Genomic DNA, 24,555 nt, shown 5'->3' with positions numbered 1-24,555 from the left:
GAAGAGCAGGTCTTTAACCAGCATCCCTAAAATCCATGGAGTTGCTCCAGAGAAATGAAGGGAGGTCAACTTTTATCAACCTCCATCCAGATGTTCAACTTGATATCTTTACTTTGAGATTTTTAGCACCACAAACCTTTAGTATCACACTTTATGAGGACTTTAATGGAATCCACCAGCAGATTTAGTTTATTCTTGTCATGGTGGGACTGCAGGATCTAAAACGGTTCCTTCTATTTGATCTCATGTTTATTAGTTTTAGTGGAGAAAGTTACTTTAATTGTCCATCAGTCTCTTCAAAACCAAATAATAAATTGGAAAACGAAAATCAAATAACCACTCGTTTTTTGTTTTTCAATACCATACACTGTAAATCCAATTGTCAGAAAAATACACGGACCTGTCATCTTCTGTAAATATTAATTTAAGTGGAAAAATAATTTATTATTATAATTATCAACTAAAGCTTTTTCCCCCAATACAACGTACAGTGTTGCAAAATAAGCTTCCAGTCTGTCTGCATGAGGTCCATAAACGTTATAAATTTGCTTGTTTTCATTGTAGTAATCTAAACCACCATGGTGTGGCGCCTTTTTCCTTATTTCAGATAGTTGATTCCATGGTGCCTCCAAGTGCTCTTCAAGAGCTTTCCATGAAGAAATCCCACTTAATCCATTTCTAAATATTGCATCACTGCTTTTTTTTCACATTTCTTCACTCAAAATAGCAGCAAAGCACTTGAGCCACAGAAGGAGTTACATAAGAAATGCATAATCACTGAAATTTAAAATATGTGTGTGTGCCGGGGAGGAAATGAAGCAAAATGAATGCACATACGGTAATATTACCGAGGCTTAAATGAACTGCTAGTCACATCAGTTTTGCCATAACTGTGCATTTGTGCTTCCAAAACACCACACAGATCCTTAACTCTAAGAAAATTTTTATCTTTGTTAGATCCTAAAGGGTTTTTATTAATTTCTCTCATAATTACAGTAATTTAAAACAGCTAATTCAAGGTAGAGAGTCCAGAATCCTTGAAAAATACCGATAATTTGGTGTTACAGCTCACCAACACTGAAATCCTGCAATTACTGGCAAACGCTGGGACTGTTTTTTGGAAGAGTTACATCCCTTATGACCAAGAATACCTCTCTGAAATCGTTTGAGAACCAACAGCTTGGCAATTTAATCCTTTTTATACAGATTTCTTGTATACATTTCAAATTATAATCATATATCAAGGGGATTTTGTGACCCAAACTCTAACAGCAGTTGTCATCTTCGTCAAAACAAGAAAGAAAGCAGCACAGTCAAGTCAAGAAGCCACCTTTGTTGTCTTTATTATTCAAATAGTTTGGTTAATACAGATTCTGTAAGTTCAGAGGGAGTCGGTGAGTTGATGTGGATGAACACTCCATCATCTGTCAATCATATACACCAAGCTGGGTCACTGCATCAGGAGGGTTTTCCTCAAAAGTAACAGGACAAAGAAAAACCTTGTGCAAAGTTGCCTGCTGGGGCTTTATTTTTAATTTTAAAAAAAAAGGAAAAAAGAAAAAAACATTTGTAGTGTGAAATCTTTTTTTTTTTTTATCTTCTGACATATGTTACATTTCTTTAAATTTACAAAAGTGCAAACAGATCATCCTCAGATCTAATCGATAGAAGCCATGGGGCGCGTGGGACTCAAACAGCCGCATTTGAAGTAGCAAATTTTTTTTGTCTTGGACCACGGTGCCATTCAGTCCAGCTACACATTTACAGGAGAAGGAAGTTAAACATCACTGTTGCTTTATATAGTGGGGGAGATTTTCAATGCAAGTCCTCAGCAATGACTATTGTACGGATTATGGCACACACCTTTTGGTCCATCCATAGACACAGACATGGTTTTTTTTGTTGCTAAATGCTTAAATAGGTCTTTGTGTGGATATACAATGTGCACTGCTGTAGCCCCCCAGTCCCCCACCCTCCCGCTCAAGTCGTAAATCATGGCAATACTGGACTCGACTGTACAAGGGTCGGGGGGTTTACAGGAAGTAGTCTGGGGTGCGGCGGGTGACGTGAGGCTCCCCTCTGCGAGGCGCCGGATCAAACTGCAAGCTGGAGAGAAGGAGCAGAAAACGGAGATTTTGATTATTCTGAAGCTATACGTAGACATGATGATTGCCACAGTGGATTATTTTTTTAAAAAAAACGAAACAAAAATCAATTAATGATGCAGAGCTTCAGCGTTTAGACACTGATCAGGGACAGTTAACAGAGAAAACGTCTGATGCCTTGCATATAGAGCAGGGGTGTCAAACATGCAGGACGAGTTTATGAAGCGTACAAATTACAGAGAAGACATTAACTGAAAATTATAAATTCGTAAAACTGGAAATCTAAAATAATTTCTAGACCATGACAAGTTGTTTTGATCATAAAGAAAAGCACTAGATTGCTCATTGTTCTTTTGTCATTTTGTGTCTCATTTTTGTAACAGTTTTTCTTGTTTTTGTTTGTTGTCTTTGTCTGAATTTTGTCATTTGTTTGATGTTTTTGTTGTTCTGTTTTTACCTTTTGTCTCGCTCGTTTTTTTGTCTATTTTTTGTCGTTTTGTCTCGCTTCTGTCCATTTGTTGTTGCTTTGAAACTTTGTCTACTTTTTTGTCTCTGCTTTTGTTTTTGGGTCGTTTGTCACATTTTTGTCGTTTTGTGTCTCATTTTTGTTACACTTTGTCTCGTTTTTTGTCTTTTTGCGCCATTTTGATTATAAGTAAAACACTATATCATTCAATTCCAGATATTTGGGACTAAAAGTTTTGTTTTTGTAGATAAACTGGTCCGTTAGTTGTGATGTGTAAAAGATAAAATGAGGCATAATGTTGTTGAACTTGAATTTATTTTCAATAAATTTCAGGTTGCTCATAATGTTTTGTAAAAAAGATAATTCCTTAAATATGAACATTTTCAGAATGTACTTTTTTGCACTAAAATAAAGGAAACATTTGGAGTTGTGGTTATTTATCGGTTGTTATGCTGTGATTTTACTGCTCAGAAGGTGTCCCCCTGAACTAAACCGAGTTTGACACAAAGCTAATTTTCAACTCCCGCTCCTGGTTGGGCTTTTCAGTAAAATTAGACAGAGGACCAACAACACAGATAAAAACAGCACAAACAACATTACACACACACACAATGACACAATCCACAGTCAGTGGGACTTTATAGACGTCATCGGTGGGTACAATCTTGTTTTTCTTTCAGCCAATACTTAGCTTTTGCTGTAAAAGTTTTTCAATCTGCTAACATTAATTTCGTTTGGTAATGCGTTCCAGATGTGGCCGCATCTGTCTAAGATATGTTGCATTTGTTGCAGGTGGAGCTTCTGCACCAAATGCAGTTTTTTCTGTACTTACAAGGAGTATTTGAGGGTGTCGTCTAGTTCCATGATAGCTGCCTGGTTGCCACAGCGGTAGCAGTAGTTGGGAGCACTAAATATTGTCACCACGTTCCTTTCATGGCACCAGTTGTATCCCTGAGGGGAGGAGATGCATTATTAACCGGGGATGTATTGTACAGGGAACAGTGCTAATACAGTGCAAATCCAAAATAAACAAGTTGAGGAGTCTTCTGTAGCAGTGATGGTTTCAACTGCACTTTTCTCACCACTAATTTAGTTACTGGAGAGTCTGGAGAGTCCATGTTCTGTAATAGCCACTTTGTCACTTAACCAGCAGTCATTAGGAGCTTCTTTGCTGTATTTAGTTTCACATTAACTCTGTGAAACTGCAGACTGCTGGATCATTCTGCAGCTGTGGCCAGTTGATGCAAACCTATTCTTCTTTCATCCACTAAATGACCCTCAGCAGCAGGTATAGAATATGCATGCACGCTATATGAACTGTATATAAAAACAAACCTCCATAACCAGCTGGTGGGCACGGGACACCAGTGTGAGGCGGTTGGCGTGGTTGAAAGTCTCAGAGATGTCCTGACCAAACGTGTAGCCGGCTCCTCGAGGAGAGATGCCCCAGCCACCGCGGTCATCAGGGTCTGACCACAGCAGGTCACACATGGGACCCTGCAGAGGACGAGGACGAGCAGGTTAGCAAGGCAGCACCAACACAAGCCTGCTATTTATTACAGCAATCATCACGTCTGAACTGCAAATGTACTGAACATCATCTCTAACTATCAGGTAGTTATTTCAAAAATCTTTCCATTTTCTGTCATTTTCAGTATTTAATTGCACATTTCTGTCCACCTGGCTGCTCATAATGAAAATCACAGACGCATTTAAAAGCCATTTGTACCTCATGCGGCACTTCCTGTAAACGGTCCAGAGCCCTAATGTGATCCAACGTATCTATGGATGGTGACAGGCCTCCATGAAGGCAGAAAATCTGCAGGAAAGAGAAGGAAATGTACCTGTGATGATCAGCTTCTGAAACATTTTTATCACCTAACCATTATTCTTTGACTAATCAAATGGATATGACTCATTCCACAAAGCAGCTAATTCTCTTAGAACATAATGTTTCATACTGCCGTCTCAGAAATGCCCACCTGAGAGTCTACCAAGGCAGTGAGGGGGAGGTAATCGAACAGGTCTGTGAAGTACTTCCAAACGTTGGCGTTCCCGTATTTCCTTAGGCACTCGTCATAGAAGCCGTACACTTGTGTGATCTGTCTGCTCTCGTGGTTTCCTCTGAGGATTGTGATGCGCTCCCGGAAGCGTACCTGAAACACGAACGGATCCGTAAGTTAACTTTTGCATTTTTGCAAGTCAAATGCAGAGAGTTTATAAAAACTATCGCTTACCTTAAGTGCTACTAGTAAAGTGACGGTTTCTACGGAGTAGTACCCTCTGTCCACGTAGTCTCCCATGAACAAGTAGTTTGTGTCTGGAGATTTCCCTCCGATCTTGAACAGCTCCATGAGGTCATGAAACTGGCCGTGCACGTCACCACACACCGTCACCGGACATCTCACCTCCTGGACATTTGACTCCTTTGTGAGGATCTCCTTTGCCTGTCGAAAGGAGAAAAACAACGATTTAACAGCAGTTCATGCATTAAGGAATGAAAAAATAATTAATACAGAGTGAAATACAGGAGGCGTAGAAACATCTCGAAAGCCAGGATGAGCCATTCTAAAATACAGTGCAGCTTATTACATGCATAATTTTAATCCTGCAACCGTTTGGCTCAATCAAATGCAGGAAAATCCGCTCAGATCCTGTAATCACACGCTTCATGTGCTGTAATTTTCTACGTCCTTCTTTGTTCTCCATCCATCTTTTCAGGAAAGGACGATTTCCGGCCAACATCACTGTATAATTTCCACATCAGTTTCTGTGGGGTCTAAATGAAGATGCTACACAGCGACAACACCATAATCTCTCCAAGCATTTTAAAACCCTTCCTTCTCTGTGTGTGTGTGTGTGTGTGTCTTTTAGCTTCCTGTAGATTTGTCCTGCAATGCTCGGAAAAGCAGCTCCGCTTACACCACAGCATTCCCTAAAATCAATCTGTGTGAGCCGAAAACAGAGCAGAGAAACCGAACGGCTGCTAGTATTTTTAGATGAAACACGGATTATTCATTTACGAGTACTCAACTGTAGCCAGGAGTATTGTGGCAACACAAAAGTCAACCGCTACGCCCAAAAGTAGAAGTGTGAAAAAAAAAAGGTGTCTTTTTTGGACACAGTTCGTTCTCAGCAGAAATCTCTGTGAAGCCTCGCTGCTGCTGCTGCAGTGTATGACTCAGTGTGAGGCCTCCAGTTAGCGCTTACTGCTGTCTCATTCAATGCAAACAACGGAGTCGCACACAGAGAACCGCTGGAAACATGCAGAGGGTCAGCTGATGCAGGATATCTGGCATCATTTGGATTCGTTTAAACAACGACCTCCGTGTACTTTGGGACAGATTATCTTATGTCATGCATGCAAATAATGAGTTTGTTAATCATTTTTAAAATAAGCGGGTGCATGAATATTATTACAAAATTAAAAATAGGGGAAAGCTGTAAATCAAGGGTGTCAACATGCGGCTCGCAGGCCAAAATCGACCCTCCAGGGGGTGCAATCTGGCCCTCAAAGCGTAAAAATTACAAAGACGACATTAACTGCAATTTATAAAACCATAAATTAAATATAATCTCTAGACTTTGACAAGTAGTTTTGATCATAAAGTAAAATACTAGATTGCTCGTTGGTTTTTGTCATTTTGTGTCTCATTTATGTAATATTTTGTCTTGTTTTTGTTGTTTTTTGTCCGACTTTTATCGTTTTTCTCACGTTTTTGTCATTGTTTCCTTTTTGTCTCGCTTGTGTTTTTGTATCATTTTTATCATTTTGTGTTTTGCTTTATCCATTGCTTTGTATGTCATTTTTGTCGCACTGTTTCACATTTTTGTCACTTTTTAGTCAAATTTTTGGTCACTTTTTTTGCTTTGTTTCATGTCGTCTGTCTCATTTTTTGTTGTTTTGTTTCTCGCTTTCATTGTTTGGGTCCCATTTTTGTAATATTTTGTCTTGTTTTTTTGTCTTTTTAAAGTAAAATACTATATTGCTCAGTTCCAGATACCTGTGAGTAAATGTTTTGTGCCTCTGTAGACACTCTGATCTGCAAGTTGTAAATAATAAACCGAGGCATAAAATTGTTAAAATAGAACTTATTTTTCTTCCAAAATTTCAGGTTGTTCATAATGTTTTGTAAAAAGATAATTCCTTAAATGTGATTTTTTTCAGAATGTACTTTTTTTGCACTAAAACAAAGGAAACATTTGGACTTCTTGTTATTTACAGGTTATTATGCTGTGATTTTACTGCTCACTGGAGATCAAATTGAGTTGAATGTGGCTCCTAACTAAAATGACTTTGACACCTCTGCTTTTAACAGTTCAAATACTAAATGTGGACCCACAACAAGGCCTATTCCTGGAGTCAGTCTGGCTTGGCAGGCCGGTCTGACTCGGGGCCGGTCAGCTGGATGAGCCTTTTTAAGAAGCTTTGGAGCAAACAAATCCTCAGGCTGAGAGGGAAAAATGTCCTGAGCCTAGCGACCACTGGACGTATCCGACGTGCTGAAGCAAGAAGAGAAACTTCTGTAAAATTAAACAACGATAGGCTGCTGTTGTGCTCCGACTCTTTGAAAGCTTCTCTCGGTTCGATTTGGGCAAACATGTCTCCTCCCAATCACGTCACAAACTGTATTTTGTCAGCTTTGAGTTGCTCTTTAAAAAGCAGGGCAACAGGAAGAGAGGACTGACACTGAGGGAGCGCTGTAGCTGGCCTGTCACCAACAGATGGGACAGAAAGAGACAAACCCAGAGTGACCGGGCCAGAGCTGCAACACTGCACAATGCTGACCTATATTATACACTCGCTCCACGTGCCCATACCGCCATGTGGCCTTTCAGTCTCTGCGTTCCGGACGACAGATTGACCAGAGCCTCTATCTCTAACGCAATTGACTCTCTCAGCCCGAGAGAATATTCTGGATGGGCTGCATTAAAAGTGGAGCAGCAATATATTTTCATCCCATTCTACCCGATCTCAATTACTCTGAGTGAAGTGAAATGAAATAAACGAACGTGAGAGAGGGTGAAATAAGCCGACAAACATGCACTGGGATCCTCTTTATGGCCAACCTTTTAATTTCCTTTGGAATAATTACATATTTATGATTAAGCGCAACATCAATTTATTTCATTTTATGGCTTAGATGGACATTAAATAGCTAATCATTATGTGGAAAATGCACGTGGCAATTAGGGAAGTCATTATGCAGCAACGCACTTTTTCCATTTTTGTCATGGGGTTTAAAAACACGGGCTAAAGCAGTGGTGTCAGACTCATTTTAGTTCAGAGACGGACCAATAAAATAATAACATAATAACCTCTAAATAATGCAGACAAATGCAAAACGAGAAACAAAGCGACAAAAACATGAGACAAATGACAAAAGTCAGACAAAAAAACAGACAAAAACAAGATAACATATTTACAAAATGAGACACAAAATGATAAAAGCGAGAAACAAAATGACCAAAAAATAGACAAAGAACGCAAGCGAGAAAAAAAGCGCAAAACAACAGAAATGCGAATAAAACAAAACACAAAATGACAAAAATAAGAAAAAAAATAAGCGAGACAAAAAGGAAACACAAAACGACAAGAACACGAGACAAACGACAAAAGCCAGACCAAAAAACAACAACAAAAATAAGACAAAATATTTTAAAAAATGAGACACAAAATGACAAAAGCGAGAAACAAAATGACAAAAAAATGAGACAAAACAAAGAGACAAAACATTAGACAACAAAGTTACAAAGCGACAAAAAACGAGACAAAACGACAAAAGAACAGTGAGCAATCTAGTATTTTACTTAGTGATCACAACAACTTGTTATGGTCTAAAAATGACTTTAAATGTATAGTTTTACTAATTTACAATCTGCCGTTCATGTCTTCTCTGTAATTTCTACATTCTGAGGGCCGGATTGGACCCTCTGGAGGGCCGGTTTTGGACCGTGGGCCGCATGTTTGACACCCCTGGGCTAAAGGGAAGGCTAGAAACTTAAAAACAGAGAACGTTCAGCTACAAATGTATAGATTTGTGTCACTAAAAGCACTACTTCTTTAAGCTACTACCCAGAATTCATAGTGACATTCTCCACTGGTTGCTTTGTCAGCTCATGACACAGTATAGGGCCTTCAACTGTGTAACCTTACCCTCTAATGTATGTGCAACATGTTCGATGAAGCGTCACATGTCAACTCTGTGTCCTAAATTGACGAACAGACGTGTTCTCTCTGTGCGCTACACTGAGCTGATTTTACGTCTCTCACTACAAACTCAGCATGAACGTCATTGTGAGCCTTAATTCCTGGATGTTGTAGTGTTTAGATCTCATTAAATGTGTTCATTCACTACATCATCATCGGCAACAGCCTATTTCCTTTACAAGATATCATTTTATGATCACGTAACCGGGCAATGTAACAAAGAATACGCCAGAAAACAATAACACTTCATGCGGGATTAAGCTCTATCTAATCAAATGTTACATAAAAGTGGAGTGAACTAATACAGGGTGCCCTGCTGCTACTGGCACTGAGATAACTTTTTCATAACTCCCAATTTAAGCTCGGATTTAGCAAAAACCCTAAAACACAGGGTGTGGAAGGGAACAGTTTATCCTTGAGACGGTGTGTATCGTGGATACCGGCCCAGCTGTGAATGAAAACGATGACGCCACCGGTTACATAAGCACCCTGCCCAAAGTACGGACCACACCTGTAGCAGAAATGCCACGGCGAGGCCTGCGAGGACGGAGACTCGGCTACAGACTGCAGCTCTGCCCGAGACGTCGGGCGTCACACGGTCAACAAACCGCTTAGCAGAGTGTTGAGAAATGAAGTCAGCGTTTTCCCGACTGCCGCAATATAATCCCATTAAAGTGAGTTAAACGCAGCCAAAGGTTCTCCTGCAGACAACTTAGGGCGAATTAACCTCGACAGCTAGGCCAGACTGCAACCACAAGAGATGACCTCACTGGAGATGTTTATGGTAGTTAAAGGTTAAGCATCCTGCTGACATTAACACCGCAACAAACAGAAATCAGCAGCAAAATGAAGGCAGATTGGGTTGGATTTCGTCAGCATTTCTACGATGACAGCACCCATTTCTGCTGAGAGGCATTTAACGAGCTTTTGCCTTGAATACACTCGCATCTGTGTTTTTGATATTCATTTTTATCGTTGCTAAGAGATTACTCTATGAAACTATTTTGGAATAAAGTACTGCAAATTTACTATAATAGGAAAACAAATCGCCCTTTGAAACAGCCTTTCTGACTGACTCATTTTTCTGAGTAAATCAGTGACCTCAGCTGGCAAACAAAGCCCGTCTGGCTGCATAAAACTGGTCTGACATAGACAAAGGTCATGCAGAAGTCTTCAGCTTCAAGAAATGGGGCAACCGCTGCTGCATAACCAAAATATTACATCACTCTGACACACTTTCACTGATGCTGTATGATATTATTATTAAAAGAGGAAGTCCAAAATATCAGTTTTCCCATCTTTCATCAGCAAACTTGCCATTTTTTGGGTTTTAGTTTCATTCGTGGCATTAAAAAGATGATTCACCTAACTCGAAACTTTAGATTAATTAAGCTAAGCCTTACTGGTTAGCGAACACTGCCTCATGAGGGGATTAAATTAGATCAGATGTAAACAATACAGCCTTGAAGACAGAAACCAGGTCTGAAATGTTATGTAACCCTCAACAGGTTTACTTTTGAACAGATCAAACAAACAAAAGGTCATGAAAAGGGTAAGTCTGTGCCTGGTTGCGCATGTTATCCATTAATTAAATTATGTCCATATAATTGACAGAAATGTAAAACAAATTTCCAGTGAGCAGAGCACTGGGAGCGAGATTTAAAATGATCAAACAGGTGACCTCACTCCTCTGTAAACTAACAATATTTACAAAAAACACATCCAGGGTCTCGACAGCGGGGACACGACCGCAACGCTCAAAACTGAATCATGTGCAGAGATTGTGATAGACGAGACAAAGCTTCGAAGTATTCCCTCCTCTGATGTGTCCAGTCTTTCTCTGAGCAGAAAAGAAAGAGGCAGAGGACAGATTACACAGCACATCTCATTCCGTCACACCCCCGTACATCCCAAAACAGAGACGGCCGCTCTCTGAGTCACAATGAACAGTGCTGTCCTGAGTCACACACTCTGATCCCTTAGCAACAAAGGCTTCGGTAGTGCTGGTGATGCAACGCAAAATCAATCACATCCTTGACTATTTTTAAATCGGGGAGGATGCTGTGTAGGTGCGTTCAGCTGAATATGTTAACAAAAATCCACACGGGGACGGTCGGATGGAAGCAGGTAGAGAGACGTTAGCAGCAGCCGAGCTCTTATGAGCCGCGACGACGACACAGCCTCGGGGGTGAGGAGATTTTTAGCTTTCCTTTTTCCTCTCGGCTACTTTTACGGCATCTTTGCAGCACTAGGGGAGGAAGCAGGAAAGAAGAAACACGGCGTTGCATGCGCAGTTCCTGCATGAGAACAGATGTCTGACAACTGTCGACAGGGTCTGCCGATCAGTCTGTTTCCCAGACAGACGGAGGCAGAAATATGTCAGAAGCATATGAGCTGAAAAAAGAGCTGCGAATTCAAAAAGAAAAAGACCTTTTCTCCCGAGCTACCCGCAATGACGAACGATAGATGGCACAACACGATATCGATTTTGAAAACGCACACATTTGCGTAAACAGAGCCTGGACCAACACCACTTCTGACTGCATGGATCCCATTTTAGGATCTGGACACACAGTACAACGTCGTTAAATACTGGGATTAACAAGCCACTTGAGAATACTGCATTCTTAACCTTCAGCACACATCACTCCAAACATGGTAGTGGGACTTGTTTTTGCGTCCTTTTGGGAAACAAGAAGGATACAGCTGCACTACAGATTGAAAAACAAACCCAGTAAAGGGTGATTGGAAATACATGTGTGCCTCTAGAAACAGCAAATCTGAATTTAAAGAAAAAACAGAAACATACACCACCATATACTCATGTAGAGTCAGGATTTCTCACACTGACATCCAATAATCGATTTCTCCATCAGTGGAAGCATAAAAATGGACCATGATGTAAAGCAGGAAGCATGCTTTGAGTAAACGATGTGCAACTTTGTGGAAAACATAAATCTTCAACAGATAAAAAGGGCCAGTTTTCAATTATTTACTCAAAAAAATGCAAGAAACAGTCAACACCACAAGAGCTTAAGGACATGCTTTTCCTTCTAGCTCAGACATTCAGAGCTGGAAATCAGCTAAAAGGACGTCGGAAGTAGAGATTGGGGTTAAGCTGCAGCTCAGACCACAAAAGTATGCAGAATCAGTCAGTCTGTAATCAGCCACAGCATATTATGTACAAGTTACGTATTCCGCTTGAATTACAGCAACTGTAAGTGTGACACGTTCAAGTTCACGGCTCAGAAAGACGCTCGTAAATTGCCTAAAAGGTCAGTGAGCTGAAAACAGGTTTGTAAACCATAAAATGTCTTGTTTAAGTTTAAAAATTGTCCACTTGACTCCCTAGTAAAGAAGTCATTTTCACTCGTTATTGGCTGCAAAAGTAAACGAGAAGCTAGATGAAGGACATGGGTCAAAGATTACATGCAACTCTTTTTACCACCTGTGAGATTAGCACAGAAATTATACGTAACACGCACAAAGTCGGCATTTTTTGTGAGACTGGTAAAACTGCAACAGTTGCACATTAAATCTTATTTTAATTACAGTTAGAATGTTGAGCTATGAGTTGAATCAAATTTATGGTCATTTTGGGGGCTGCAGAAATAAACCGCATTCATCATTTAGCCAACCATAAATGGACACAATAATGGAAAAAACAGTCAATAAGGTAGTTTAGAAGGGCTACAGATGACAATTATTTTTATTGTTGATTGCCTCCTGGTGAAAACTGTCAATCAAAATGTCTTCTTTTGTCCACAAACCAAAGATGCTCAGTTTACTGTCATAGAGGAGTAAAAAATAAGAAAATATTCAGCTTTGACAAACTTAAATCAAAGAGTTTTGATTTTATTTTTCCTTACAAATTGATTAGAAATAATAGCTGGATATATTTTTAAGTGTTGACAACTAACTGGTTAATTGTTGCAGCTCTTCGGCTCAGCTCAAACAGCTGAAACACTTTTTCCCAACATTATGACCCGAATAAAGGGTTTAAGACAGGGATATCAAACTCATTTAGGGATGCCGGACCAGTTAAATCACAGCATAACAACCTACAATTAACCACAACTCCAAATTTTTCCCTTCGTTTTAGTGCAAAAAAAGTGCATTCTGAAAATGTTCACGTGAAAGGAATTGTTGGTTTTACGAAACATTATGAACAACCTGAAATTTTTGAAGAAAATTTAGTTCAATTTCAACCATATTATCCCTAAGTTCATCATTTACACATTACAGAGGCTTTACAAAGGCACAAAATGTTTAGTCAATTTACAAAGCAACAAAAAAAATGGACAAATGAGACAAAAAAGACAAAACCATGAAACAATATGACAAAAACAATACAATGAAGCAAAACACAAAATGACAGAAATGAAAAAAAAACTATTGAGACAAAAAGGAAACAGAAAAGGATAAAAAATGACAAAAACATGAGATAAAAGATATATCAGACAAAAAACAGTAAAAACAAGGCAAAATATATTTTTTAAAAAGACACAAAAGAACAATGATCAATCCAGTATTTTACTTTATGATCAAAACAACTCGCTAAGGTCTAAAAATAGTTTTAGATTTTTGGTTTTACAAACGTACAATTTGCAGTTAATGTCTTATCTGTCATTTTTACACTTTGAGGACCGGTTTTGGCTCATGGGCTGCATGTTTGACACCCTTGGTTTAGGATGTATTACAGGAGTATTGTATTAGTTTTAGCTTGATGCGTCTTCTTTTAGCCTCATTTTTTTAAACTATCTTTACAGCAAGCATTTAGCAACAGCACTTCAACCAGACAGAAAGAGGTTCTAAACATTGCTCATAATTACTTTAGTGGTTGAACTGGAGGTCAAGGTTTATTTACCAGCAGGTGAACTGTTTCCACACGGAACATATGAGGCTAAACGGAGCAGCCAGTCTGGGCTAACTAACAGAGATGCTGCAGTCCCACTGACAGACTCAATGAGCGGCTGTAAATGTGGTATGTCACTTGAATTCACACTCTGTCTAATCCTGTCTGGCGACCAAACCCTCTCTAACCCCCAACGAGTGACTCGAATTTATTATCCCCCAACATTTCGAGCAGGAAACCGCTCAAACGGCTCAAAACAAGTCACTGACCACTCGGAATTTTGGTCAAATCCACGCACCGCGCAGTGAAATGTACACTATAGACGCCATTTTAAGAATGTCTGGAAGGCGGCGGTGAGCAGGGAAAAGACGTTGGGACTAAGTTAGAGTAAAGAGAGGAATTTAAAGAAAACAAATAACATCTCACCTTTTCACATAGTGTTTTCACTTGTCCCTCAGACAGCTGCTTGCATTCGTTGAGCTGCTCGATCCACTGGTCAAGTTCTTTCGTAAACGCCTTTTCGTCCATTTCTGTGTTTTTTTGCGTTGTCGCGGTTGAAGACTCGTTTGCTAGTTTTCGGTGAAGCGGCGACCCTCCCAGATGTTCTTTTCCCTCGTCCCGGAGCTCAGAAAGCGGCCACAGCAGAGGCTAATTGCGCTCCTAATAAACGACGCATGTACCGCTGGCTGCCAGATCAACTATGATTTGACTGAATTGAAACTGAACGGAGGGAGGGAGAGGCGTCAGTTGGTTGGAAAATAGTTCTGGTCGAGCCTTCCGCGGTAACACGCCGCAGCTCCGGTTGGGACCTTCAAAATATAAGCGGCGTTGCTGACTATATACACGTAAACATATTTAGATGAGCTGTTGTAAAGAAAAACAACAAAGCATTGCTTTTCTTATTGATTCTCTACACTAGTTGTTATATTACGATAAGTCATTTAAACATTTAAAACAATGTATACAAAAGTAGTTCCTTCCTGACAATCAGCTAATTTGTTCCTATAATAACTTCAGTATATTTAATGAAGCCATGCAAAAGAAAAAAAAAACATTCCTACTATGAATGTTTTTTGAGTTGCAGAATCTCAAAATACAGAGGAATGGGTCAAAAGTTTCCTTGTCTTTTTTAGCATTGCTTTTCCCAACATTTTTGAATTCTTATAATTATATTTTTAGGGTTGGAAACACATTGAGCTCTATTGAAAACTGCAACCAAATAAAATTTATATTAATCCTATACTTTAAAAATGAACATTTCTAATGGTTTTGGCTTTTTAGTATCTATTTTGTGTGAAGCGTTTTCTGTTATTTTACAGATTTTTACCATTTAAAAAAATTATACAGAAAATAACTAGTAAAATCACAGAAAAAATGTGCCAATTTACATGTTATTCATTAAAAAAAATATACACGTAGGCCAAAACCATAAATAATGCCAACATCTTGTAGTTTATTTACATATTTTTTAGTTTTGAACATTGCAGAATACCAATTTTTTCTTTTACATGCATTTATTCTGGAACCCCTGCTCTTTTCTTTTCTTACAGGGTTTACTTCATATATTTAGTTGTTTTATATATTTATTTATATTTGCATTACATGTGTCAAAATGTGAACCCAGGGTCTCTATTTTGTTTAGCTTAAATTTCCATGTAACCAACTTCGATCACCAATATCATGGAAATCTGAAATTTAATGACACAGAAACACACTGGTACCCTGCATGTGTTATTTGTTTTCTGGCATTTCACTAGAAAAAGAAAAAAATAAGTGCATTTTAGGTTTATGTGAAATGGGGAAAGTTTTTGGCAATTTTTTATTGCCTTTTTCTAATGTGATAAATTCACACTAAAATAGTGCAAACATGACTAGTGAAATATAATGAAATATTATAATATAGTGTACAATATAATTATGGTTATAGGGTCATGAATATAAAAACACAAAGTAATCTCCAAAATCCTAGAAGTTGATTGACTTTGACTTATTGAATTTTGGTCTACTTGTAGAAATCTGTATCTCCTTCCCTCTTTAGCCCCAAGACATGCTTCTACCCATGATTATTTTATATTAATATTGTATATATAAATAATCTATACAAACAGTGCTTCTAAAAAGTTCATTATTCTGATAAGCAGTTGTTTTAAAGAGCGGCAAAAGAAAAATTCTGTGTTCAAAAAGTCAAAATATAATAAAAACTTTTACTGAAAGTGAACCCAGTAGTGTCTATTTTTAGGGTTAAGTTTTCTTTAAATATATTCTTTAAATATATATATATTTCAAAACGAGACTGGATATGTATTTGTGGTAATAAAAAAAATACACAGAAAATTCCCTCGTCTCTATTTGTACTTCCGGTCTCACTCGCCCATTGTGTCTAGCTTGATGGAACAGCTGAGCGCCGCCCAACATAAATAGCAGCCGGAGACCGATGACGGCAGCTCGCTGATTGGTTGGCCGCACTGCTTCCTCTGCTCTCTGATTGGCTCAGCGTTTATTGGGAAAACACAGCAGAGAGAATACATCATCTCCCTGGAAGCATGTTGTGAATTTTCTGGTGTGGCCATGATGTCACTGTTTTACATGTAGGCCACAGTGGGCACACAAAATAAAAGACAGCAACAACCACTTAAATCGATATGTTTTGCTCAGAAGACCTGGCTATTCTCTCATAAATACAGATGATCAAGTCATAGCTTAGCATTGTTTATCATTTGTGTGATAAGAATCAGAACATCTTTGACAATTACCTGTCTTCTCAAATGTAGTTGCCATTGCCTGTGACAACGATGAAGACAGATAGCTACTAACTGTTTGATTATTAGGGTCCGAGCACCGATGGTGCCGAAGGACCTTATTGAAACCCTAGGGTTTCTTTTTCTTCATCTTCACTCTTTTCCCGTCTGTGGGTACAGGTGCCTGGTGATGACAGTAAAGATGTATTCTGATGAGCGATGCTTCATATCATAATCATGGTTATTGTGCTGTACGCATGAAGCTGTGATAATTTTTTTTGCATAAATTTGATCCGGCTTCCCCACGTTTGGCCTGGATTGTATTCGTATATATTTATCTACAATCCAGGCCAAATGTGGGGAAGCCGTAGTCAGCCATAGTCATAACACCACCTGGTGGATGGACAGCATAAGCTCTATAACTAGTCTGAACATGCTCCAATCTGCCTAAAATTTTAAATGTGTGATCAGAGTCCAGCCCTCATCACATCCATAGGATGACAAACACTCTCAGGCGCAGCACCACCTGGTGGACATGCGTGGACCAGCAAAGATGCGAGGATCCGTCCAATGCTGCTTGCAGCTTTAATTTGTTTCTGGATCACAATGTAGGCTTGCAAAGTCAGGAACAGCACTTGTCTGTGTACGGTATGCCAACGTTGTTGAACGGCTACAAGTGCAGTGATGAACTGGCATTTTTATGGTAACGCAATGAGGTGGCGCTAACTTGGCTCCTTGCCAATGGAAAAGCAAACCGGTTCTCAGGAGACACAAGATTTGAACCAACTAGGCATCAGCACTGAACTAACACCGAACTAGTGCCTGGTTCTTTTTGGTTAAAAAGGGGTATAGGTTGAGGTTGACAGAGAGTCAAAGCTGCTGCTTCAAAATGGATAACAACACACCATCCAGGAATAGTATACAGCGCATCAATGTGAGTTTTTGTTTGACAGCAAGAGCTTTACATAAACCCACATGCAATATATTTTATGATCCTTTCAGGCCAACATTTGAATGAAAACCTCTATTTCACCACACATCAAACAATAGCACCGATCAAAGCCTGAATGTGCTTTTCCTTTCATGGCCGCCCACTGGCGCACTCTTACATGTGCACGTCAATTAATAACCATCGCACCCTAAATTAAACCTATTAGGCTCCTTTGTAAAGACGATGAAACACCAGGCAAGATGAAAGGAGGACGCTCTGCTGCCTAATGCAGCCTTAGGTTTCTTCTGAAGGTTACTGACTACTTGCTGAAAAGTGCTCTCATCATCATTTACAACAATCAAACATTAGGTCAAGAAATAGAAACAGTTCATGCAGTTCAGTTATTGCTGCAATTTCCTAGCAGATTGCAGCCCTGATCTCTGGTCTTCAGCATCGGTGAGGTCATCCCTCTGCAATCAAACTGGAAGCATCAACTTTTTCTTGTTTGGCTCTACTTTAGACACAGAAAGAAATCAAATCTGTTTCCCTCACTGTTTCCCTTTGTGATGGTGAATCTCTCAAGAAGTTCTTTATTAGAAAACAGATTAAAACGTGCCGAGCAGAACCAAACACTGCTGCACTGTGGGAGTTTTTTTCTTCTTCTGTTTTCCCAATTGAGCCTCTTCTGCAAGAACAAACCATGTAATCAGCCAAATTTTTCAAGAGCCCACTCCCTGTAATTGGAAATATCTGCTCATGGGCTCGTAATAATAAACAAGCAGCCATTTTCTGCTTTGCAAAGGAAGGTAACAAAAGAATCAGCTGCATCCTTGAAACAAAAATCTAACCAGTAACTCCCTCTGGGTTCTGGTAATCAGTGAATTTCAGGCATCTCTCTTCATTATCTGCATCCTTAGACATGTTTGTGCACAAATACTGACCCATGATGCAGTTATTGACTCGCGATAAGCCTCCATATCATCGAGTTTCAAGTCTCTTAAACAGTGACCCTGTAGTCTATTTTAGATCATGACAAGCATCCTCTGGATTGTTGTTTTCCACATTAGCATTTCATCGATCATTCGGCGGACAGCCTCGTCCCGGCCGTCTGATTGTTGTGGCCGTGGCTTCGTCAGCCAGCAGACTGGGCAGGACTCCAACCTGGCACAGTTTGTGGCTCGTTCACCCCGCTAATGTGAGCAGTCTGCCTCTATTTGGTTTATCTCTCCGAGTGGGTTTTAGCTAAAATCCCCAAAAAAGAAAGCGACATCACTTCTTGTGTTTGTTTGTTTTGGATCTTAATTTAATTTGAAGGTTATCTGTGACACTTGTACAGAATCTTCCAAATACAGGAGTGCTTCAAAAAGCTCTCACCAGAAAACATCACAGGATTGTTACTGCATTATTTTACTGCATAGTTTAAATTAACTTCAGTGCATTCGGTTCACTAATTGTCAAGCTTTGCCATCTCTTCACGAAAGAAGGTCACATCTTCAATCTGAAAATGGTGGCCCTACAAACTGGGATTTCAGTTTAGGAAGCAAATAGAAGTCCGAAGTTTTTTTCCTTTCATTGCTTCCTCCAGTAGTAGCAGTTCTGATGCCTAATAGTCCTTATTAAAGGTTTATTCCTTTTGCAAAAATCAATCATGAGTAGTACCTCACTGTCCCAAAACACAGATGCCACTTGCTTGAAGTTTTTGGGAGGCAATGAACTGATGTGTTTCCATTGTTTACTTTGTGATATAGTGATAGACACTGGTGTAAGGCTTTTCAATGTACAGTTATGCCCCATCAGTGGCGTAGTGGTTAGCACTTTCGCCTTGCAGCAAGAAGGTTCTCGGTTCAATTCCCGGGGTGGGCCGAGAATCTATCTGCATGGAGTTTGCATGTTCTCCCTGTGCATGCATGGGTTTTCTCCGGGTACTCCGGCTTCCTCCCACAGTCCAAAAATATGCTGAGGTTAACTAATTACTCTAAATTGCCCGTAGGTGTGATTGTGTGTCTGTATATGTAGCCCTGTGACAGACTAGCGACCTGTCCAGGGTGTCCCCTGCCTTTGCCCGAGTCAGCTGAGATAGACTCCAGCGACCCTAGTGAGGATAAAGCGGTGTATAGAGAATGGATGGATGGAGTTATGCCCGGTAATGGAAGTTACGACCTTTGTTCCCAGGTAAGTCCAAAAACTTTTTAAAGTACCTTCATACATAATCAAGGTGTCTCTTTCTCTCAAAAAAGTGATGTTTCTTCAGAAGGCTATCTGGTTCTTTGCAGAACGTCTGTGTTCATGGGAGGGTTCTTCAGACACATAATATGTTTCCTTAAAATACTAAAAGTACTTCATTCTTATTGGAGGTGGCAGTTAATAGCATGAACTTAGAGCTGAAACTAACCATCATTTCACTGTCAGCTGATCTGTAGATTATTTTAGCAATCAATCGACGAATAATTTGGTCTATAAAACATTAGAAAATCCATTTTTCAAATCCCGACTTTGCATCTTGTAATATGTTGGAATATGTGAAAATACTAAATCTGTACACTACCATTCCAAAGTTTGGGGTCACCCACGCAATTTCGTGTTTTACATGAAAACTCACACTTTTATCCATGTGCTAACATAACTGCACAAGGGTTTTCTATTCATCAATGAGCCTTTAAACACCACTAGCTAACACAATGTAGCATTAGAACACAGGAGTGATGGTTGCTGGAAATGTTCCTCTGTACCCCTATGGAGATATTCCATTAAAAATCAGACGTTTCCAGCTAGAATAGTCATTTACCACATTAACAATGTCTACACTGGATTTATCATTCAATAAATGTTATCTTCATTGAAAAAAATGTTTTTCTTTAAAAAATAAGGACATTTCTAAGTGACCCCAAACTTTTGAACGGTAGTGTAGATAGGAAGACACAGAAATGCACCAAATTCTACATTTACATTCTTGTAATCAGTGTGTCTGTAGCTGTCAAAGGAATTCAGTTTATCTTCGTAGTTTGGATCCACAAGTTAATTTAAGATTTTAGGAATATATGATCCCACTGACAGTTTGGCCCATAAATCTATTGAGCTTACATTTTTAATACTTTACTTTTCTATGACAAAATGAAGTAAAAAAAAATAATGCTATTTAGTGGCCAACAGGTATGTTAATGTGCTTGTTTTTCATCCTACATAAAATCATTAAAATGTTCAAAGAACCTTTTACATAGAGATGTCCTGAAAACTGAAAAGAGTGTCTTAAAAATTTATTCTTTAAAGATCAATTTTCCAAGTTCTTTGGAGCAACATTTATGGTAAAGACAAACAAAAAATGGAGCATTTTTGATGGTTCTTTGTGACACATTTGGATGCTTCTGATTGCGTTTTTTTTTTTTTAAAGAACCTAATGCTAAAAATGTTTCTTCTATGGCACCACCACAAATGACCATTTCTGATTCCATGTAATACCTTTATTTTGTAGATGAAAGCTTGCAGAATTTTCCGGATATGTAATGAAAGTGCACATGTCCCAAAATGTGTTTCCTCCCTTTTCTGCACATCTACACCTGTGCTGTCTTTTATTTGTGTCCGGTTAACACAGAACAGCTCCACACAGCAGAATGTCAGCTCTCACTTTGCAACATGTAAACAAAGCTGCATTCTAACAGGTGGATCAGCCTTCACTGGTAAACTTTATTTAACCCCACGCATGTCTCCGGTGATGACAGAGTGTCCCAAAAGTGTGTTTCTAGATATAGAAGCAATGAAACGCAGAGGTAATAAAGAGGTAAGAGACAAAGGCCGGGCAGCACAATACAAGAGCTTAATCCAAAGTAACGCAGCTCTGTGGCAGGATGGAGCCAGTGTGAGCTCCAACATGCCATTAAGGATACATGATGCTTTTATCACCATCAATCAAACAGCTGGGATTTATCAGGGGGCCTTCATCTCTGTTGTTCTTCCCATTTGGATATGAAAGCGAGTTGGATACCTGCTGCTGCTGCTGCTGCTGCTGTTCAACGTCTAAATTTAAATTCTCTGTGTGTGCCAAGGAGGTTTGGATAAAAGCCCTTTTAATTCCAGGCGAGCAGATGCAGACCGCATGTTTGATGCTGGTGCCAGGCTATCAGGATGAAATGGCTCAACCCTCTTGTAAACAACACTATCAGTGTTTGCGTGTGTGATGTGGCACACGGACAGATCGTGATAAATGGGAGTTTTGGAAACTTGGGTGATAATACTGTTTGCATTTTCACAGAAGAGGAGGAGAGTGGAACCAGTGAAAAGCCCGCGGAGGAGGGTGGGACAGGGAGACGGCATGCCTCCTCAGGAAATCAACCTCTAGTTGTGTAGCAATAGCTTATCAGAATACATAACATTACATCAGTGGTGCAATGTGGAGTCATGTGATTATTTACCTCTGCATGATGAAGTCCAAAGACGGAAAGACACATCGAGTCACTGCAGAAACAAAGACAGTTTGGTATTAGATTTGGAAACATATAGAATGCTTACTTTCCTAATTTAATGTATGTTTACAGTCATACATTTATCACATGAGAACTCACTTTTAACAAATTGTGTTGTCGCAGTCGCATGAAAAAAAGCAAAATGCATCATATGTCACTATTAGGCACATGTTTCATTTCTTTATTTCCCATTATAAAATCCCATTTACACCTTATTTTAGCTGCTTCATTGTTGTTCAAATGAGACTTCCTCCCACTCATTTCTCCGTCTATAACTAATCTTTTTTGTCTTTTCAGGGAAATGCTGGTGTTTCTCTCACATGCCAGACTAAATATAGAGATGCAGATATAAAACAAAAAGAAATAGAGAGAGTGAGGGCCTCTATCTCTCTCTGTCTTTTCTCTTCTACCAATTAGCATCCAGTATTGTGTCTCCAGGATACCTGAAACCATGACAACAGCAGGATACCGTCCTCATCCGAGATCATGAGCGCCATCTGCTGTTGGCAAGCAGGAAGTCCAGGCTGATCATTATTCACTTTGAAGAACATGTTGTATTTTTTAAATTATATAATGTGTGAATATTTTTAGCTGTGACGAAATTAAAGAAGCACATATAAAATAATTAATGTAGGGAGGAGAACTTTCCTGGGTAGTTTGAATGTTCATTGACTATTTTTTTTCCTGGATCTCTCAACAGCATCAAAAAAATCTTTATCAGATAAATGAAATTTGCCCAATTTTCATCATGTAACTTCCATCCATATCTGTAATCTGGTAATAAGAGGTGTTAGTATGCCTGTTTCTGAAAAACAAGATGAAGATTTTGTTAAAGAAGAACAATTTCTGTGATCAAAAATGAGCTTTCGTGTCCATGAATTGACTCGTTTTCATTCAATAACCCAAAATCATTGAGATACAGTTCTGAAAATTCTAATCCTACATACTGATGACTGTAAATTATCTCTGAATAACGTCTGCTGCACTGCCTGATGTAATCTGCACATGTCAGTCACATGTGTGCTGTGTGATGTGTGCGTTTAAAGAGTTCAGCACATCAGATGCTGTGATGACCGTGCTTCTTCCTATGCGTCGTCTAATTTCCACCACCCGCATAACTTTGTGGTGAGTCAGACAAACAAGCTGTTCCCGTCTCGAAGAGGAAAACAAAGATGTGAGCCTCGTCAGAACCTACAGTCTCGATTTAGACTCAATTTAAAAAAGCGGGGAGATTGACAGGAAGGAACACAGCCCTGTATTTATGGCCGGGAATTAAGACGGCAGTTAAGTGTTCCTGTGTGGGTTAACATTAATATTTTTCTCTACCTCTGCTACTCCGTCACTGCCCAGGGCGGGGCACACCTCCATTGTTTTTCATGCCTCATTGGTACACACCGTGGACACGTATTGCTACAAAGAGAGCCATCGTTGCATCAGTGATGAATAAGGAGCTGTAGTTCATAGTAAACCACGGTGGTGGACTTGTATTCAGTTTGTGCATCTACAAACATCCACATGCTCCCGAAACTAGAGATTCTTTAATAACAGCAATACAAATAGGAGAACTGTTATTCTCCATATCAGAATCAATTCTACTAGATAGATAGATAGATAGATAGATAGATAGATAGATAGATAGATAGATAGATAGATAGATAGATAGATAGATAGATAGATAGATAGAAACTTCAAATATTTTGCAGTTGAAGGATTTGCATGGAACAGTGGTCAAACATGTCAGAATTCTGATGCACAAGATCAAAGCGCTTCATTTGTCACATATCGGCCCACCAAAAATATCGGCCTGATATTGACATAGAGTAGTAATATCGGTCAATATCGCTATCGGTTTATTTTGCCTATCATGAAAACTGATAAAACAATGCCTGGATTTCACCAGCATTTACCTCAGCTCATAGAGGGAGGGAGAGAGGGAGACAATTTTTAAAAATGACATAAATGTGGCATTTTTCCCATAGCGTAACTTGAAGTAGTTTTCTTATTTTGCACAGACGAAGTTTACATTTGGAAAGCCTTGTTGCTTTAGAGAATGCATCCTGTGGGGCATCACAATAAATGAGGCATGATGTGTTAATTCCATGACAGGAGATATGTGATGTTACCTAACATTAGTTAAATATCCCACTGATATCGGTATCGGTTGATATCAGAATCTGAAATTGAGAGCTGGACAATATCGACATATTGGCATAAAAGCCAATATCGGACATCCCGAAATGACACTATATGTCTGTAATAGAGATGTAATAGAGATAGAGAACACTGTAATAGAGATGAAGATAATTTTCTTTGTTATGATCAAACCTTTGAAAAAGCGCATTTTAAAAACTTTTAGAACCATCAACGAGGCAGTTTTTTTCCCTCTAGCATGAAATCTGTGCACATTCAAGTGTCAGGATGAAAAGGGAGACTTCTCTCTCTACCATCATCAAAACACCAAATCAAGCTGCATCTCTGAGGATAATTGTGTTTACTGCTCCAGTAGAGGCCCACTGCCAAGAAGCACTAAAGCTGGAGGTTTATTTGGTCCAACACAGTCCTGATTTAGTCGGTTTCTTATTGGATGGACGAGGCAATAAAAGAAATTAATCCTGAGTCATTTGCATTTGTGTTTGTGGCTCCTTGATGACAACAAGATTATATTTATTCCTAATCAGATCCTGTGTTCCTCAGTTAGGCATAATGTTTTTACTGGAACACAGGAATCTATATTACCAAAGAAAAAGGGTTTATATGTTCAGAAGACTATGAGACTAATGGCGTCATGCAGC

The 24,555-nt window shown here is 39.2% G+C and overlaps 1 protein-coding gene across 1 annotated transcript; it reads right to left on the bottom strand.

The window, feature by feature from the left end:
- Nucleotides 1-1,318: 1,318 nt before the first annotated feature.
- Nucleotides 1,319-14,384, bottom strand: ppp2cab (protein phosphatase 2 catalytic subunit alpha b). Its single transcript, XM_022190922.2, has 7 exons — nucleotides 14,064-14,384; nucleotides 4,809-5,018; nucleotides 4,554-4,727; nucleotides 4,301-4,390; nucleotides 3,907-4,068; nucleotides 3,404-3,522; nucleotides 1,319-2,106 (listed from the first exon to the last, which is right to left on the bottom strand). Exons 1-7 carry the CDS (start codon nucleotides 14,163-14,165, stop codon nucleotides 2,034-2,036), a joined length of 930 nt encoding a protein of 309 aa, XP_022046614.1. The 5' UTR covers nucleotides 14,166-14,384; the 3' UTR covers nucleotides 1,319-2,033.
- Nucleotides 14,385-24,555: the final 10,171 nt, after the last annotated feature.

The sequence above is a fragment of the Acanthochromis polyacanthus genome, chromosome 17 (assembly GCF_021347895.1).
Source record: "Acanthochromis polyacanthus isolate Apoly-LR-REF ecotype Palm Island chromosome 17, KAUST_Apoly_ChrSc, whole genome shotgun sequence".
NCBI lineage: Eukaryota > Metazoa > Chordata > Actinopteri > Pomacentridae > Acanthochromis > Acanthochromis polyacanthus.
Note: the sequence above shows the minus strand (reverse complement) of the source record. Positions and strands in the feature narration are given on the sequence as shown.

Excerpts from the sequence above, each read along its gene's own strand:
- ppp2cab (XM_022190922.2), bottom strand. The coding sequence starts at position 14,165 with ATGGACGAAAAGGCGTTTACGAAAGAACTTGACCAGTGGATCGAGCAG. Across the intron at positions 5,019-14,063 it reads TGAAAACACTATGTGAAAAG|GCAAAGGAGATCCTCACAAA; the intron begins GTGAGATGTTAT and ends TCCTTTCGACAG. Across the intron at positions 4,069-4,300 it reads TACAGGAAGTGCCGCATGAG|GGTCCCATGTGTGACCTGCT; the intron begins GTACAAATGGCT and ends CGTCCTCTGCAG.